This window comes from Glycine max, chromosome 8 (assembly GCF_000004515.6).
Source record: "Glycine max cultivar Williams 82 chromosome 8, Glycine_max_v4.0, whole genome shotgun sequence".
Taxonomy (NCBI): domain Eukaryota; kingdom Viridiplantae; phylum Streptophyta; class Magnoliopsida; order Fabales; family Fabaceae; genus Glycine; species Glycine max.
In genome coordinates, this window is record NC_038244.2 from 4,612,834 (window position 1) to 4,632,420 (window position 19,587).

At 31.8% G+C, this 19,587-nt stretch overlaps 2 protein-coding genes and 1 long non-coding RNA gene across 3 annotated transcripts; 2 read left to right on the forward strand and 1 right to left on the reverse strand.

Annotated features, from left to right (window-relative positions):
- Window positions 1-1,324: 1,324 nt before the first annotated feature.
- LOC100810143 (transcription factor MYB102) lies at window positions 1,325-3,043 on the forward strand. The gene is made up of 3 exons (XM_003532515.5): window positions 1,325-1,609; window positions 1,744-1,873; window positions 2,125-3,043. Exons 1-3 carry the CDS (start codon window positions 1,477-1,479, stop codon window positions 2,894-2,896), a joined length of 1,035 nt encoding a protein of 344 aa, XP_003532563.1. The 5' UTR covers window positions 1,325-1,476; the 3' UTR covers window positions 2,897-3,043.
- A 7,902-nt stretch (window positions 3,044-10,945) lies between these two features.
- Window positions 10,946-11,538, reverse strand: LOC106799626 (uncharacterized). Its single transcript, XR_001389315.3, has 2 exons — window positions 11,290-11,538; window positions 10,946-11,097 (listed from the first exon to the last, which is right to left on the reverse strand). It is a non-coding gene; the product is annotated as an uncharacterized lncRNA (long non-coding RNA).
- Window positions 11,539-12,700: 1,162 nt separating this feature from the next.
- On the forward strand, window positions 12,701-19,405 carry LOC100802483 (probable serine/threonine-protein kinase abkC). Its single transcript, XM_014778396.1, has 6 exons — window positions 12,701-12,718; window positions 12,829-13,067; window positions 15,299-16,640; window positions 18,098-18,355; window positions 18,612-18,767; window positions 18,967-19,405. Exons 1-6 carry the CDS (start codon window positions 12,701-12,703, stop codon window positions 19,084-19,086), a joined length of 2,133 nt encoding a protein of 710 aa, XP_014633882.1. The 3' UTR covers window positions 19,087-19,405.
- The last annotated feature ends 182 nt before the right edge of the window (window positions 19,406-19,587 follow it).

The window sequence follows — 19,587 nt, forward strand, 5'->3', positions numbered from 1 at the left end:
TATGTTATATAAAAATAATTATTCATAATATATAATATATTTATTTTGAAAAATACTTTTATGCATATCAAATATTTACTTAAGTGTCTCCTTTGATATGTAATTTGTGTCTACCTAATTAAATTCGTCAAATGTGACCAGATGTTTTCTTTTTTGGTGATTAATTGGGTCTTACATTAATTGTAATCCGAAACATAATATATTTATATGTATTTCTTTCCTACTAAGTACTATACAAAAAATATATAATAGATTTGTTGATTTTTAAAACATTTTAAAATATATTAAGCTAGTATATTTTTAGATATATTATAGGGAATAAAAACTTAGTTCAAAAATAAAATTTATATCGATAATTTTATATTTTGAAAATAAATAATTTCTAATTATCAGAAATTCTGTAAGCATTAATTTCTAATTATAATCTATAGGTTTATTTACTTTGATAGTAATCATTTTAAAAATCACATTAAAATTTATTTCTAATTAATTAATAATTTAAATTTTTACCGTGAGGGAGTGCTCGATCATTGTCACCGAGTAACCTATCGATAATGGTTACCAAGTCAATAACCACCTTAGTAAGGAACATCATGACAGTTATCAAGTCGATAACCACTATCACTATAAACAAGATAAAACAGGATAAGTATTCATTCACTCAATAAACACATAACAAATACTTATTAATTTAGGCATCTAAGTCCCTTTGCAAGTATCCTACACCTCGCTTGTACTAGAAGATCACTCGGAGGGAAAAACATCATAGTAGATATTGAAGGTAGGAACAAGTATCTCTGACATATTAGAATTTGATAACAACAAAACTACTTATAATTATTAAATTCATTATTTCTTTATTGTAATTATGTGTAATCATAAGTAAATAAGAACATTTCCTCTATAGCATGGAATTGGAAAGAAATACATGTGTTCTTGGGGTTACGTGGCCTGTAATGTGTTCATTACAGCTAATATGAATCCAGAAAGCAAGGGGTCACATGGTTTTGACTCCCCGGTAATGTTACAAGTAAATGTGAAACGCCGTAATGCTATCAAGCAAACATATGAATCCAATGATCAAATTTCAACGTGTGATGAAAAGTAAATATTTTTTTTTCCGGTAATATTAATTAATTCACTCTACTTTTACTAATTTGCAATGCAAGATAGAAACAAAATTATTACACAAACCACGTAGAGAAAATTTATTAAATGATGTGAAGAGGGGACACGTAGCAGAAGAGATAACAGAGGCCGGCACCAAATCCAATTGACTTTCCCTTTTTTCTTACCCTTCATCTCCTTAATTGCTATTTATACAACAAGCAAGTACGTCTCATTGAGTCTCATACAAAACATTACTCCATTATTTCTCTCCCACACTTTCTTTATTTTCTCACGTCTCCAAAACTTCTGCCTTTTTCCCATCACGCAAACTCCTTTAGCAAGTACCTTTAACAAGTTCAAATTACAATGGGTAGATCACCTTGTTGTGACAAAAATGGCCTCAAGAAAGGACCATGGACACCAGAAGAAGACCAGAAACTCTTTGATTACATTCAGAAACATGGGTACGGCAATTGGAGAGTACTCCCAAAGAATGCTGGTATGTCATCAATTTATATCTTCATCTTTTTGTATAAAAAAGGAACATTATTAAACACACACATAAAGTAAGTTTTTGTTTTTTCTTGTACTTGAACTAAAATGAATGGCTTTTGCTTATTTTGAATTGAGTAGGTTTGCAAAGGTGCGGAAAAAGCTGTCGGCTTCGTTGGACAAACTATCTCCGACCAGATATAAAACGAGGTCGATTCACTTTGGAAGAGGAAGAGACCATAATACAACTACATAGCATTCTTGGCAACAAGTAAGCCTCTTGTTCAATAAGTGTCTTTTTTATTAATAAGAATCCAACAAAAATTAAATACAAAAGGTTTGTAATAATTTATACACTTTTCTCAACTATTTAAATTAGACTCTTTTAATTCATTGTTGTTTTATAAGTTTTTGCTTGTGGACATGAGGCAAATATTATTATTCATTTAACCACTGGTTAATAATAATAAGGAAAGAGGGTTTTGTAATTACCTTGGTATTAATTATTGGATTTTTGTGTAGGTGGTCAGCTATTGCTACTCGCTTACCCGGAAGAACAGACAATGAAATCAAGAATTACTGGAACACCCACATTAGAAAAAGGCTTCTAAGGATGGGAATGGACCCTGTGACACATAGGCCAAGGCTTGATCTTTTGGACCTATCTTCCATCCTAAGTTCATCTCTCTATGGTTCAACACAAATGAACATCCAAAGACTTCTTGGCACTCACACGGTGGTGAACCCTGAGGTTCTAAAGTTGGCTTCATCACTCTTCCCCTCTCAGCAACGCGAAAACATCAACATGTGTGCACAAAATTGTGAAGAGAACCAGCTCTGTGACCCCCAAATTCAGAGCCAAATCCCTCATGACTTGGCTCAAGAAGCATTGCCTTTCACTCATGCACAGTTGGTTGAATCCAATACGATGAACACATACCCTTCAATTTTCCATGAATCTGGCTTCCAACAACATTATTCTCAACTAAGTGATTTGCATTACAACGGAATTGATCATAAAAGCTATGTTCCTCAATTACCAAGCTATGATTACCCTCCAATGTCTGAATCCTCAACTTATAACAATTCCTATAATAACAGCAACCAGAACTTCAGCTACGCTTCAGTTCTTTCAACGCCTTCTTCAAGTCCCACACCGTTGAATTCGAACTCGACGTTTGTCAAGGGGAGCAGCAGCACTGAGGATGAGACAGAAAGCTATGTCAGTAGCAACAACTTGTTGAGATTTGAAATCCCAGATATGCTACGTATGAATGAGTACTCATATAATTAATGTATTCACATCATGAAACAATTGTGTCGAACAAAAATTGATTTATCTGGGGCTAGCTAGCTAGCTAGCTAGATAATTACAATGGATCGATTGTGTTCATACTTGTAACATTTTCTAAATTTTTAATAGTATTGGTAGTTGACTTTCTGCATTGAGGTTCTCGATGTGTTAGGAAAAAAAAGTCCTTATCCTTTTCCAATTATTTGTTGTTTATAGTTTACTATTACTATGTTACTGTGCATGTCTGTTGTCTTCCTAACTAATATTAATCGGATTATATAAACAAAGCACTAAACCAAAACCAATTACGTAGTCACTTCTTGGCCAGAAAAGAGTATGATGCTCAGAAAATAAAATCCAACACATATTTATTACCTACGAATTAAATACAAAATATAGAGAGTGTAATTTCTTTTTGTACAAGATATCATACACATATATTCCGCGAAACTTTTTATGTTCCAAGTATATAATATCGATGAAATTTTTTTAAAATGTTTTTATTAATTGAGTTAAATTGAAATAACTTTATCCTTTTTTAAAAAATTGAAATAATTTTGTGCTATTTTAATTGGATGAGAATTTAATTCTATTACAATACCAAATAATTAAAAATCATCTTAAATATAATTTTTAAAATAATTGTTATGAAAATCAACAACCTAACATATATGATCATTCATATTAGATAACAGTATAATTTTTTTATACAGCATACTTTAATAAAAAAATAATATATACTATATACACAAACGAAATTAGAAATTTTAAAATAAAGGCTGTCTTATTAAAAAGAACACACGTTGTCGGCTGAATGCTTCTCAAGCTATATGTAATACAATATCTCTTGGCATCACAACCACTTTTCTATTTATTTATTTTATTGTAATTTTAATAGTTTAGTCGGAATTGGACTATCTTGAATTAGAAAATTTGCCAAATTAAGATTAAAAAGATCAAAAAGAGAAAAAAATGGGAGTGTAGTAGCTAGGGGACAAAGAGAGAGGAAGGAAGGAGGGAGGCAAGATTTGTGGTTTGAGAGATTCCGACTGCGAGTCCAAGATGCCGGCGAGGTGACCGGGGATAACCGCCGGAGCACGAGAGATGGACACCTGTCCGTGACACCTGTAATAGGTAACTGTTTTTTCACGCATTGACAACGAGTAAAGTACTATAAAATATGATTTTGCATAGGGGGCTTTGACCAAAGCTCTTTGACTTTGGGTACGTGCCCCTGCACCAGCGGTGTCACTGCATTTTGTGGGGCCCACCACACAAGCATCGATTGCTTTTTTCATTGAAAATCATGGCATGCATCTTGTGCTGGTTTTTTTTTTCTTTTTTCTTTTTCTGGTAGGTTTAGAATTTAATTTATCATAGGGATGGCCATATGGGATAATATTAATTGCGTCATCAGTGGGAAGTGAGGGGACACGTGGCCTCAATAATACAGAAACGAACCGGTTTGGGACCTTGGCTAACCGGTTGGTTCGGGAAAGGGAACGGTCTTCTTATCCAGTTTGAGGTGCTTTATTTAAAATTAGAAAAAAGTTAATATTAATAAACTTATTTCTAAATAAAATCAAATAGATTTTTTTTATTATGACAAATAGTAAATTTTAGAGGTATTTCATATTGATATAGTACCATAAATACTAGAGGGAGTCACTTGAGATTGTTATTTAACCTTTTCGTTAAACACACATAAACAGGTATCACATAATAATACGGGGAAAACAATTATTTAGGCATTTTCATATATAATTATGCAAATTAAAATTATTTTATGATAAATTAAATTAATATAAAAATAACATTATGATTTCTAAATTTGAAAATGATATAGAGTAATTATAAGAATGATATTTAAAAATGAAATAAGATTTGTTAATTAAAAAAACAAGACTCAAATTGATCAATTTAAAGCTTATGCTTACTAATAATAATAAAAACTGATAAATTAAATAATCTAATAAATCTAAAAAAATAATAATGCACGTTTAGCTTTGATAACCCTGCATGTCTAGAATGTTTTGTTTTGAATGACCAAATATAGACACGACAATCAAACAGGAGTACTACTTAAGCAAACAAGAGGTAGTGGCTGCATACTTATGGTCGGTCTGCGTGTTAACTTGATTGCTGCATCTCAGTTTAATTTCCAACATTTTTCATGTCCTTTTGTGTACGTATGGAACCTAATTAACACGTCTCTGTGACGCAGAATTGGCTGCGCGCGCATGTTTCTAACTTTTTTACCACATTCACTCAAAATTCGAAGCCAAAATAAATGTGCAATATCTAGCCAGGTAAGACCAACTTTATTTATCTTTTGTTTGTGTAACTCAGTATAATATTTTGGTCATATAATTTTTTATTGTTAAAAAATTAGGTTAGTTGGATTCTTGAAATTTACTAAAATTGATGTTTTAAGACTCATCATTAAATATTTATTAATTATTTACTAACAAGGTTATCATCAAAAACAAAATTTAAACCTACATTGTGAAATATGATTTTAATTCCTATCAATTGGACTCAGATCTTTATTTATGTATTTTCATCATATTTAGGATCAATCCTAAGATTTTATAAGCCTTAGGCAAAATAATAAATTTTAACCCTATTATATTTAAATATTTATGTTGTGAAAGATTAAAAATATAAATTATCATATGAAAAATAGGCACATCATTTCATTAAAAATAATATATTTTATTATATTAAATGAATAACATAATTTTTTATAATCTCAAAAAGATATCATATTTATTTATTTATTTTTTTCTTATGGTACCATTTATCAATCAATTTATTCTAAAAAAAATCAGATAACATACTTAAATATCGATTTATATTGGAAACAAGATTTCTTGTTTGTTTTGGTATTATTATTGTTGCTACTTACTGTCAAACCAGCTATTAGACATCAACTAAAAGCTATATTCATTAACAGCAGTTGAACATAATTATCTGTAGAATTATGATGTCCGTTTCTCCTACAAAATTGCTTTCCGTCATCTTTAGGCGGAATCATTAATCATGTGTTTTGTTGATAGTTACATTGAGTAGCGATATAGCTCATATATCTTAGTAAGGAGCCAGTTACGTGTGAGATATATTTTGGTCAAACTTACTTGTTCAACCATATGCTTGGCTTGTCACAGTGACACGAGTCACCGTACGTATACGATTCGAAGGTTCCCATTGTGGGTTACCGATTCCGCAAGTGACGATGCCGGCTTCTCTCGTGCATGTAAGTCGTTCGTCATTTTTGCGTATACAAAGTTTATATGCATCGTATTCATCATTCAAACTTGAAGGATGAGATTTGGATTTCGCAACTTGTCCTAAAATCAAAGCACAATTATTAATCATGCCCGCATATTAGAGAAATTATTCATATATTAGAATATGTGCATTTTTTTGCTATATATCAGTTATACTCGTTGAAGTAAATAATGTTATTCGAATTGAATAAAACCCATTAACTTTTTCTTTTAAGTATTTAATATAATTGTATAATTAGGACTAGAACCGGAAACCTCTACCCAGAGAATAGATATTAATTATATCTTAAAAAAAATATGAAAATTCAAACTTATAATTAATGTGATTTTTTTAAAATTACATTCTCACTAGGCATATATTATGTAAGATTATACTTGTTTATTTCTATTTTTTTAACTCATGATTATTCAACATTTTTTTTATTTTTCAGATTAAAAATAATAAAATATCCAAGTAATAATTAAAATATCAAACTACAAATAGAATTAGTACAATAATTTATGTAAGACAACAACATATGCTTGTCTTGACTAACAACCGACCACACTCACACAATAACACAAATGATCCAGCCATAGAGAGAAAAGGGTTACTGTAATTCTACGTGACCCTGGTGGCTCTCTCGCTTTCTTTGTCGACCGTCCAAAGAAAAATCCGTTTTAGAGCTTTTGAAAGTAAACTCAAAAGTGGGCTTGTGTCTTTGTTTGAATTCGATCTTCTCTCTATATATCACTTCGTTCATAATGATCTGCCCATGTTTTATTTGTCTATTCTTGTGTCTTCTTTTAGAAGACATGATCCCATGACCATATATAAGAGAAAAATGTGCAATGCATGGGGAAAATTTTGGCCGAGTGGGCAACTTTCTCTTGCGGCATTAGAGCCTTAATTATTGTGCGCGTGTTTATATTTAATTAAATATCATATATGTGATGTAACATGAAACGAATAAGCTAGCTATTCACCTTTCACATGTAAATTAAAATTAGTGAACTTCAATACGAAGATTGGTTACCAATTTACTATCGCCTTTTGTTTTATCGTTAATGTAGAAGCATAATTGTTTTGCTTCTCATGTAGATGTTATGGGGAATTGGGACAAGGCAACTTCAAATTATTAATGAATCATCTTAGCATGATTGGCCAGATTTTGATAACACTCCATTAGAAGTTTAACATCCGTATAAAAACCAAATCCTTATAAGCTTTTGGAGTCAGTACACCTTTTTACCAATTTGAATTTGTGTCTTAATTTTTCTCTATTTTCATCCGTGTGTGAGTGGAAAGTCAGAAATGGGGGAATTTGTCCGCGGGAAAGCTTGATTCTTTGCTATTCAATTATTTTGAATGTCAACTTATAGTTCAAATAATTAAACAATGACACAATAGATATTAATTTTCGTAGAAAAGCATGGTAGATTGTACTCAAATCATTGACAAACTCACTACCCACTATCGAGAAAGTTACAATAATATACTTTTAAATTCGAACTCAATTTGCATAGATCCCAATAAGTCCAAAATAAAAGGCTCATATTAGCAACTGTGTTTGATCTCTTCAATTGACATGCAATTCCCACCTACGCATCATTTAGAAAAATTCAACAATATATATACTTTTAAATTCTAAGTGATCAATTTGCGTAGATCCAAAGTCCAAAGTAAAAAGACTTCTTGCGGTTTATGCACATATATAACTATAAGATTAACCCACTCCCTAGGTTGAAAACAACTCAAAATAGATCAAATTAAACACCTAATTTGAATTGTCAAAGGTGATAATAAGTTCACCTAATGTGCTCTCTGTGGATAAGATGACCATTCGTACAAAAGTCAGATTATATAAAGAAGGAATGGTATTGGTGCAAATACAATTAAGTGAATGAAAATTGTGTTAGTGGGACACTGTTGGAATACTTCAGACAGAACTGCAGGCTAGTATGGGCACGTAATTAGAACTCCTCCTCCAAATGATTAGTGAAAAAAACTCAATGGAAAATTTGTTGGCAGAAGTTTATTTAAACCTGTAATAAATTGCAACTCAATAAAAAATCACCAAACAACTTAATAAGATTTGGTGCATATACAATCAAATTTTCTACAAAACACAAAACAAGATTAATGACAGTTCCAGAAAAATACACTTAAACTTTCGGCGAAGATATGAAATTGAAATTGGTTTCAGGAACGACTCTTGTCGCAATCCAGTGATTAGAAATATTCAAACATTATAGATTTCGATCAGTCCAATAATTAGTTTAATGAAATGATTGACTGATAAACCTATGCATCTTATTAGTTAAACCTGTTTTGATTAGTTAAATATTGCGTGCAACTAAACTTGTATTCTTCTTGGCCAAAAGAACACCTGTTACCTACACTTCCGTAGCAGCAACCTTTCCTTATCATATTATGACACTTAAACAAAAATGAGGTTATAATATGCAGAATTCTAAATTATTATTTGGAAAATGACTTCGGTCAATTGAACTACAGCAACTAAACCAACGAGCTATTTTTACGTTCCTTTAATTGATAAACAAGTTTGTTTTAAAACAATTATTAGACATTTAAAACAAAAAAAAAAGTGTCTTAAAACTATTCCCATTTTTTATTTTGAAAAAGATATTGGTTCATTCAAAAGATAAACAATAAGATAAAGGATGTAAGTTTTTTTTTTTTTAAATCAACATATGTTAGTTGATAATATGTAATTTTTTTTTTGTTGTCGGGAGTACTTGAACCCAACTTATTCCTTTTTTTTTTATTATTATTAAGTCAACTTTATATCCTGTGTAAGTTTTTTTTTTTAAGAGATGACTCAAGAATTTGTATAATTTGATAGTTTTAATTGCATTTTTTTAATTTATCGTTTTTATTTTGGTATTTTTACTTAGTAGAATGAAAGAATATTATTGAAATGCGATCGTAATACAATCGAATAAATTTATATTTTTTTAAAAAAATTGGGAATATTTCATTATTTTTTAATTCCTGTATAAAATTTTGAAAGCAAACACTTTAAAAACAAACAGTTATTTAATTATTCTTTTTATAAATTGGTTAAACTACTCCTTTCATCCTTATAATTTCATGATTCTTACTTTTTTAATTTTTATAATTTGAAAGTGATCATTTTAGTTCCTATAATTTATATTTTAATTTTTTTTAGTCCCTATAACTTTGAAAGTGATCTTTTTAAACTATAAAAACTAAAAAAAAACACTTGTAAATTAAAGAAACTAAAAAAAATAAAATATAAGTTACAAAGACTAAAAAAATCACTTTTAAATTATAGGAACTAAAAAGATAAGAAAATTATAGGGATCAAATGAGTAATTTAATCTTATAAATTAAAAAAAAACATTTTCTTATTATTGCATTGCTTGACATGAGGGCTTTTTTTTATCTATTTGAAGTAAATAAATAGTAATATAACTATTAATCGAAGCATCCAACAGTGTCGACATAGCGGTGAGAGTTAGATAGATGCATAAAGACTTAAATTTAATTTTTATTACTGTCATTGTAAAAAAAAATTCCTCTTCTTCACACTGGTCATAAGGTGCACCGTGCACACAGAGTTCTGATTTTTTTTCTTTAAAAAATGTATTTTTGAGTCTACAGACAATCCAAATTTTCAATGCTATGTATAAATTCAGACATTAATAAGCCTTCACAAAAAATAAAGACCTTAATAAGTGAACCCAACAAGCATGTTCGTATGGGCTTGCGAGTTGGGGAGGGTAATTGTTATTCTCACCACTTTACTTTTTAAAAAACACGCAAAAAGACAATCTTCTCCTCTCTTATTTTCCTACACACCTACTTCCCCTTCCCTTCGCTCATCACTCTCCATATTTCCCGCACCCCGTCTTTTCTCTCTTTTTCTCCAAATCTTCTTTTTTTTTCTTTCCTTTTTTCATTTTAACTTTTAAATTTCACCAAATCATGATTTTATTATATATAAATACCCAACAAAATCATGATTATGTTTTGTATCTAAACCTAATACACAATGTGATCATAATTTTCGTTATGTATCTAGGTTAGATATGTAATAAAATTATGATTTTAATGTGTATTTCAGTTTAGTTACCAACAAAATTATGATTTTATTATATTTTTGTTGTTATTTAATTATAGAGCAGATTATTATAATAATCTTCCATGGGGTATGCTTTATTTATAGATCATTTTTTTTCTTTTGACATTACACAAAAATCCTTAGCTTTTGTCATCCCATTACACTTGTACTCCTTTCGTTGTTAACGGTGTTACTCTGTTTATATTTTAAATCATGTAATAGATACATGACTTTTATTAAAATTTTAATTTCAAAATTATCCTCATCTCCTTCTTTCCTTTAATACCTTTATCTTTGACATACCATCTTTGAATCTTTATGAGTCACTATTGTTGTTGAATGCAGTGAAGCTGATATTAATTTGTTTTCGTGGATTAGTATTTATGGTGTTAATTTTCATTTTCGTTTTTGATGATGTTCAAGTGTATTGTTGCACGAAAAGATGATCTAGCATGGTAATACGAGACAAAAATTTCTCTCTATTTGTGTCACTTAAAAATCGAGGACAATTCTGAATTTTTATAAAAATGAATTAAAATTTAATGTATATATTTTTAATTTTCAAATGACAGCTTAATACCATTAGGGTGCGATGTAATGATTTTGAAAGAAGAGATATGTGTAAATAGAACAATTGAGACCGTTAGATGTGCATTCTTGAAAATCAATGGTTAAAATAACTAAGGATCTATCCAAAAGATATTACACTGGAATAAGATTTGATTTCTTTTTTTTTTTATTACTTTTTCTTTTCCTCTTTTCAAATTTACCCGTGGTCTTCTTCTTCTTCCTCCATTCCTCCATCTTCGTTCTCTTGCACACCCTAATAAAAAAACATCAACAACTCTTTCAAGATGAACACGCAACAGAGAATAAAAATAATCCGATCAATGATTTTCATTGATCTGAAACTGTTTCATACAAGATAATTTTTAGAAAACGAAAAAATTACAAAGAACAAAATAAAAATAAAATAACCGCAACATCACCACGACCACAACCAAGCGAAACTCACCACGAATGCACTGCGAATCCAGATCTGAACGCACTACACTCTCACCTTCCTTCTCCTCCACTTTTGTGTTCATCACCCTCATAGAGCCGCACATCACTCACTTCTTCATGTCTCTGTTGTTAAAAAATTATTCTTCTCCCTCTGGATAACTTGTCCTATTTTTTTATTGCCATTGATAAAGTGAAAACATGTTTTTCGTTATATTACATTAAATGCAACATAACAAAAATACGTTTCTATTTTGTTATAAAATTTGTTTGGACGAAATTTGAATTTTGAAAAGAATCATAAAATGTCTACAAGGTGTTCTTTATGAATCTAGTTGAGATATTATTTTTTATTTATTTATGAAATGAATATGTCCAATGTGACAGTAGCAAGCAGCATTGCTTGGGAGAAGAATCCGATAAAAGAATATTAGACTGAATGGAAGAATTTGATAGAAGCAAGAAAGAAGTATTAAATTGTCTTTTCATAAAAAAAAGTATTAAATTATCTTTCTATTTATATTTTTTAAAATATTAAATGTTATTTATATTTTTAAGACATTAAATTAATTATATTTATTTTTTATTAAATACTTTTATATATTAATTACTTTCAACCGAATAATTAAGATTAAAGAAAAAGACTAACAATCTCATAAAATTGATGTTATTATCACTAATTTGTTTTTAGTTTTGATTATTTGTCGTTAATATTATTTCAAATAATAATTAATATTATATTAAAAATTAAAATAATATTTATTTTTCCGATTATCATCGAAGGGAGGAGTATTGTATTAAAAAGTTTTATAAGAAATTAATCTAACATGCCTCATTACCGTTACGATTACGACTTCCAAGACCATTAGAAAATAAACACTACACCAAATTGTGTACACAATTTTTACACCAAATCAAATTATAATAATCGGACACAAGATAGTATCAATCAATAATATCTGCAATAGCTCTTCAATTTTTGGTGCATGATCGTTTAGGGTTTGTGCTTGTTGTTGCCGCCTTAGTGACAATAATCGCGCCAACTCTTGTATGATCCATCACTCAGATCCTTCCAATTCCGCTGTCTCGCTTTGACCGCCGCCACACCAAACTAGCATGTTCTTCAGTGTTTCCCTTTCAGGTTCTTCTCATAATTCTAATTTTGTTTGATTTTCTTACGACCCATTAAGCATATTTCATAATTAGTAACGGATCATGTGTTTCCTTAGTTAAAGGAGGGACTTTTATAGCTTTTCTGGAATAGTGAAGACTTGGGGTCTTTGATGAGAAAAATAAAGAAGCATTTTTAGAGTATGAATCATTGAATTTCCAACGTTTCTTATTTATTCTAATTTTAATTTTGGGGTACACCGAAAGAAAGGAGTGTAGAACAAATAGAGGATTCAATTTCCAAGTAATTTGCAATGTGGGGTGAATTTGGCGTTTGTTTGAATGCTTTGATTGATGAAATTTTCCCAATTAGTTATTATCCTTGTTTTCTTATTTAATTAAGTATCTTAGAGAGGTTAAGATCTATTGTTTCAATTTATAGCTCCCTCGCACTTTGCCTTCTCAACTTCCAAGTTTTCCTTTTGGTAGCTCCAAGGATGCTACAGTCTGCGGGTTTTCAATCATTCACTTGTTATTCTCTTCTGCTGCTGTTGATTCTTTCTATCATCCCCTTTTACGTGCAAGTGTGGAACTACTGAGCTCCCCTGGCTCACTTGTCACTTACAATAAAGTATTGAATCAAAATAAAGCTTCTCAACTTCTTCTCCCTCCAGTTAAGATGTATGTCTCTTCCAGGCCCATAAACTGTGTTTCTGCTTATTTGAGTTTGTGTCATGTGTGCATGGCATTGATGATGATGATGATTCTGCCATCATGACTTGCTAGTTGCTTCAAAGGAAAGGCAATAGACACAACAATTATATTACCTTCTGTTATGGTGTGATCACTGGAACATGATGAGCCTGCTTGTGTTCGTGATAGTAGGCAGAAGAGGGTTTCGTGAAGGGAAGTGAGAGTGAACAAGAAGAGAAGAAGAAGAAGAGAGAGAGAGATCGTGCTAAATGAGTGAGAGTTTTCTTATTCATTATAGGAATACAGTATTTATAGGCCGTTATGGGGCCTTTGGCGGGACAGTCAGTTATGCCACATGTCACATACGGTTTGCATTTCATGCCCTATGTCGGTGGTTTCAATATCCTTACTTTCTTACAAACTTCGATCCTATCATTTTTAATGCCGGGGTAATCCCCGTAACAGTAGCCCCGAAGCTGTGTTACTTTGTAGAAGTAATACCAGCTTAAGAGTATAGAAGCGAATATCTTCCCGTAACAGTAGCCCCCAAGTCAGTGTTGCTTCGTAGAAGTAATACCGGCTTAAGAGTATAGAAGCGAATATCTTTCCCGTAACACCTTCTAAGGGAAATATCTAATCAAGTGCCCCATAATGCGTAGTAGCTAATGTAGGAAAGGCAATATAGGACTATTTATATTTATTATTTAAAGCTTATAATCATATGGAAATCCTTCAAGGAAACTGTAGTGATACATAAATGTATATATATACACTAGCTGCTCCAAACCTGTTGGTTTCTCAGTTGATTTCGTATTTTATGTCTATTATTTCCTATCACAGCATTACTTTTTGTATATCTATGTCTTCAAATTGCTCTAGATGTATCACATGTAAATTTTCAGAAAAAGGCTAATATCATAATTTTAAACTTTGGATTGGTCATCAATTCAGTAATTGATTAAATGGATTTCGTTGAAAAAATTAGTGAATTTAACCAAACTGATTAGGGACTCAAGCTACCAAATTTCCATTCTAAGTGGGGCCAAACTTATTTGAGTTTTATATGAATTGAGTTACTTAGATTTCTCTCAATGTAAAAATATTGATAGAATTTATAGAATATGATCCTTTTTTTTATAAGCATTTGCCTAGTGATATTTTATATTCATTTTAAGTATTTTTCTTTGTCATGATTTTTGATTCATATAAAATCAGTCTTATACCTTTACCTAATTGCTTAAACGTTTTGGAGAGTTGCGGCTTAATATGGTATCTGATCCTTTAGACCATGACCAAGTTCAGGAATTTGATAGTTGTGGGTCCTTGTTCTTGTAAAAAGAGTTTAATTTCGGCACAAGGTAGATTCGCCTTGTGAATTCTCTGCAATTGGCCCATATGGATTCTTGCATTGGGGGGCATGCTAGGGATATAAAATGAGTCTTGTGCATTCGCTTCATAGCTTAAGATTTAAGATATCTGTTTATTATGGCCACCTCACAATTGTGCTAGCTCTTCAGTGATCCATCAAATTCTCATCCACACAGTGCAGCTCATTGGTCACATCTTTTCACCCTCTCCCAAATCTTCTCTTGCCTATTTCTTACTGCCTCCATCATCGTTGTCTTTTGTTTGTCCACTTCGGTCTTTGTGCACAAATGGACAAATAACGGTTTAATGGATAGAATAATCTCATCGTATGCATAAAAGTATTTATCAAATATTCTTTATGTTTGAAATTTTTTGTTATAAATGGAAATAATGAAGTTTGGATAGCTTTTATTGGAAGCTAGGGAAAATAGTTTATTCATGGGAGATTTTACAAGTTAGGTGATGATTTGTGACACTGCATTACAGAATGAGCGTTTATTTTTAGTATTGTATGCAGGAATATGGATAACAGCACTGGATGTAGTTTTGAATTTGTTTTGTTAATTGTTATTAGAATATGCCAAAATAACTAGTGATGTTCTCCTAGTTTTGTGGACAAATTTGAGATTGAAACATAATAAACCATTCTACATTGAGTAGTGGAGGGCATTTATTTTCAGAATCGAGTGAGTTTTGAATCACTTGATGCTTATAATTAAAATAGAGCATACTAGTATAAAATTAAATTTAAATGCATGTCAACATAAATGGCTTTTGTTTATAGAAGAATATAAAAGAAACTGTTGTTTGCTTATCAACTATGTTCTAATTGAGATGATATTGGTTTGCAGATATTTGATGCTTGGAAACGTAGGGAAAGTTGCCCAATCTATTCTTAGAACCCATAGAAGAAGATATTTGGAAGCAAGTAGAAATGAGGCTTTTACCTCAGTTGGACCAAATATCAAGCAATGCAGGATGTACATGCAATATAAGTTTCCAATTGAAGGATGTAATTCATTCTTGTGGCACTGGACAAGAGAAAACTTTCACAAAGGCTGTTCTTTTAGGAACTTCTCTGTAACTTCTGCAAGAAATGTAGCAGCATATAATTCTCGAATAGCTTGGAAGTTGCTGTACAAAAAATACTCTTCCAATGGTTATAATGGATTTACCTCCATAAATATGATTGCTCAAGCAGTGAGCCTGGCTTTGACTCGTTCTTATTTGCTGGTTCCTGGTTTTTTAGCATTTGCTAGTGGAAAGCTAGCATTGGCTCAGCAAAATGGGGCAGACACAGAATTTTACCCATCACAGAATGCATTGTATATGCATGCACAAGATGGGTATGGTTACATGTTTGCATTTGTATTCATTGTAGTGGAAAGCCTTGTTTTGTTAGTGAGAGCTATCTATCTGGCCATATTATTCTCTCCAAGCATACTGATGGCGCCACTTGCAGATTATTTTGGACCAGAATTCAGGAAAATGTGGCTATCGGTTGTTCATCGTACACTAGAAAAAGCAGGTCCAGCATTCATAAAATGGGGTCAGTGGGCTGCTACCCGGCCTGATCTGTTTCCTCGAGATCTATGTACTAAGCTTGCCGAACTTCAGACGAAAGCACCTCAACATAGTTTTAGCTACACAAAGAAAACTATTGAAAGAGCGTTTGGTCGAAAAATTTCTGAGATTTTTGAGAATTTTGAAGAAGTGCCTGTTGCATCTGGAAGTATTGCCCAAGTGCATCGTGCTTCTCTAAAATATCGTTACCCTGGGCAGCAAGCAAAACCCCTGGTGGTTGCTGTAAAAGTTAGACATCCTGGTGTCGGAGAATCTATCAGAAGGGATTTTGCTATTATCAATTTGGTGGCAAAATCTTCAAAGTTCATCCATGCTCTTAATTGGTTAAGGTTGGATGAAAGTGTTCAACAGTTTGCAGTTTTCATGATGTCTCAAGTTGACCTTGCACGGGAAGCTGCTCACTTGAGCCGCTTCATTTACAATTTCCGTCGATCGAGGGATGTCTCTTTTCCTAAGCCTGTCTATCCACTTGTGCATCCTGCAGTTTTGGTGGAAACCTATGAAAATGGAGAAAGTGTATCACATTATGTAGATGAGCTTCAAGGACATGAAAGGATTAAAAGTGCTCTTGCTCACATTGGTACTAATGCACTTTTGAAGATGCTTCTGGTAAAATGTCTTTCATTTACTGTTTTTTTTTTCTTTTTTGTTTATATATCTTGTAGTTTGTTAAGATTACATATTATTCTGTTATTTATGATTAGATAGTAATTAGTGATTGTCTTTTTTACTCATTATTAGATTGATCCTATGTAATCAATACCGATCATATTTGCTCATTATAAACAAAGGCTTAGTGTGGTCATCCAAGATACACAACATACAGTAAACACTGTTTTATATAGTTGATGCTAGAAACATTTTTTAGGCTTATTTTTAGCATTGGTTTGTTATTTGTCATGAAGGGATAATCATGATTGATTACTGATATGTCCTGAAATGTAGGTGTGTGTGTGTGTGTTTGTGTGTGTGTGTGAGAGAGAGAGATCAGGAGACTCTAGACTTAGTGGGGGCAAGTATTTATTTTTTACTTTACCAAGAGTATTTGATCAAACTGAAATTTATTTGTAATGTTAATGTCCTTATATTTGTCTAGTATAATATAATATAATAATATTTAATATCCAACTACTGTTGTTAACTTGTTATTAGAGGATAATTTATATTTGTCCTATACATTATTTCATACTATAAAATTGTTGAATATTCAATTTTTTGTTAATTCTGTGAAATTATGTATCTCTCAATTCCTAATGTGGTTATTGTCCACCGTGCACACTTGATAAGCTGATCCTATGATACATAATTAATTCTGTAATATTTCAACCTGTTATTCATTCTATATCCCGTGAATGAAACATCAATTTTCCGTCCACAAGCCCTAAAAAATCCTCAAAACAATGCCAGCTGAGGGCAAAAATGAGATTTTAGATATCCTCTGTTAGCAGCGCTATTGTGCTGCAAAACCATGGGTTTTTGGCTGCGAAAACAGCCATGACACCTGCAAATGAAAATGCACTTATTTCCATGTTCTGTGGCGGCTGATGGCTGCTCCACCATGTACTGCTGCCAATTGATATCCCTGCTAACAATTTAAGCTTTTGGGAGAGTTGGCTATCAATAGTACTCATTTCAATTTTTTGTGTAATAAATTATCTTCTTTTATCTGCAATTTTTGCTTTTTGACTGTTCTTGTTTGATTTACTATTTTATTACACTTTTCTCCCCTTGTACTTTAACACACTCTCAACAACCCTTCTAAACTTTTTTTGTTCACTAATCCCTCTAAAGTTTTGGTTGAGTCTAACGGTGGTTAACGAGCCTAAAATTGTTGACAGAAATTAATATTTCTCACTGACTCAAACATCAGCGTTTTTTTTAAAAAAAGAATGTTTTAAATGGAAAAACTGAGAATGTTAAATTACGGGAAACAAAGGGTAATTTACCCTCGATGTTTACATCCTATATTGTATTATGAAAGCAAAGAAGCCTGGGATCTTTGAATAGCTTTGAACTATAACACCAAAAAGTTTTACCTTCAAAGATATTGAGATGTCTTGTTTCAGGTGGACAACTTCATTCATGCAGACATGCATCCTGGAAATATCCTTGTACGGAGCAAGCCTCACAAACGACTTTTCAAATCAAAGCCGCATGTAATTTTCCTTGACGTAGGCATGACTGCTGAACTCTCTGGCAGTGATCGGGTAAATTTATTGGAATTTTTCAAAGCTGTTGCTCACCGAGATGGTCGGACAGCTGCAGAGTGCACACTCAGGTTATCAAAGCAACAGAACTGTCCAAATCCAAAGGCCTTTGTTGAGGTAATTTATTTAGTTTGCAATTGTTTTGTAGGAACCTGACTTTATTGATTTCTCATTTCCGTTGAGCATTACATGAAGATTCATAATTTTAAAAAATTAATTTGTCATGTAGAAGTTTGTGGTTGATTGACACTGCATATGGAACATTTCATTTTATGACAATTGTATTTTGTTTTTCGTATTTCATTTACTTTGAAATCCTTGGTTATGATTCTGTGCCGTTTTATACATTGGGTTTGCACGTTTTTTCTAACAGGAAATGGAAGAGTCGTTTACTTTTTGGGGTACTCCAGAAGGTGATCTGGTCCATCCTGCCGAGTGCATGGAGCAATTGCTTGAGAAAGTTAGGCGTCATAAAGTTAATGTTGATGGCAATGTTTGTACTGTCTTGGTCACCACCTTGGTTCTTGAGGTAATTCTTTGTGATATACCACTGTAAAAGTTTGTGACTCGGATGCATAGAAAAAACACTGATAAGAGCATAAATTATATTTAAACCGTTTCCTTTTCACGTTCACCACATGGCCTTGTCAATTATAATTTATTTTGCTACTATGCCCTTTACTATTTCAAATAGCTGATGTTAATATTGGTAAATATGTGATTTGTAGGGTTGGCAGCGCAAGCTTGATCCTGGGTATGATGTGATGAATACTCTGCAGACATTGCTGCTTAGAGCTGATTGGGCAAAGTCTCTTTCATACACAATTGATGGGCTCATGGCCCCTTGAGGGGGTTTCCTTGTTGAGGACTTTAGGCTCTTAAAAAAACAATTTCTTACCAAAACCTGAAACAGGATTTGTACTAATGGGCACTACCAAATTTGCCCTTTATTTTTTGCTTGCCTTCTTTTGGGAAGGTTATCCCCTTTATTCATCTTTGTCAATTTCCAGCAGTTATTACTGTGTGCCTGAGCATCACAGTTTACGAGAAAAAGCTTAATAAAGCAGTCAATTTTGTACCCCTTATACAGTTGTACACCCAGAACCTTGATATGTTTGATAATGTTGAAATCTTGAGATATGGTTAACTGACATTCCGAGGTAAAAACAGAGTCGCAGTTATTTACCCTTTCGATACTATTGTCTATTGTATTCTCGTAAGAATAAGAACATTTAAAACGTCCAGAGTACGGTAATTAAACAAAAGTTACAGGAAATCTTATTCAATTATAATTTAGATTAAACTTTTTTTTTCCTTTTTATTTTATCTTAACTTTTTAAAAAGACGTT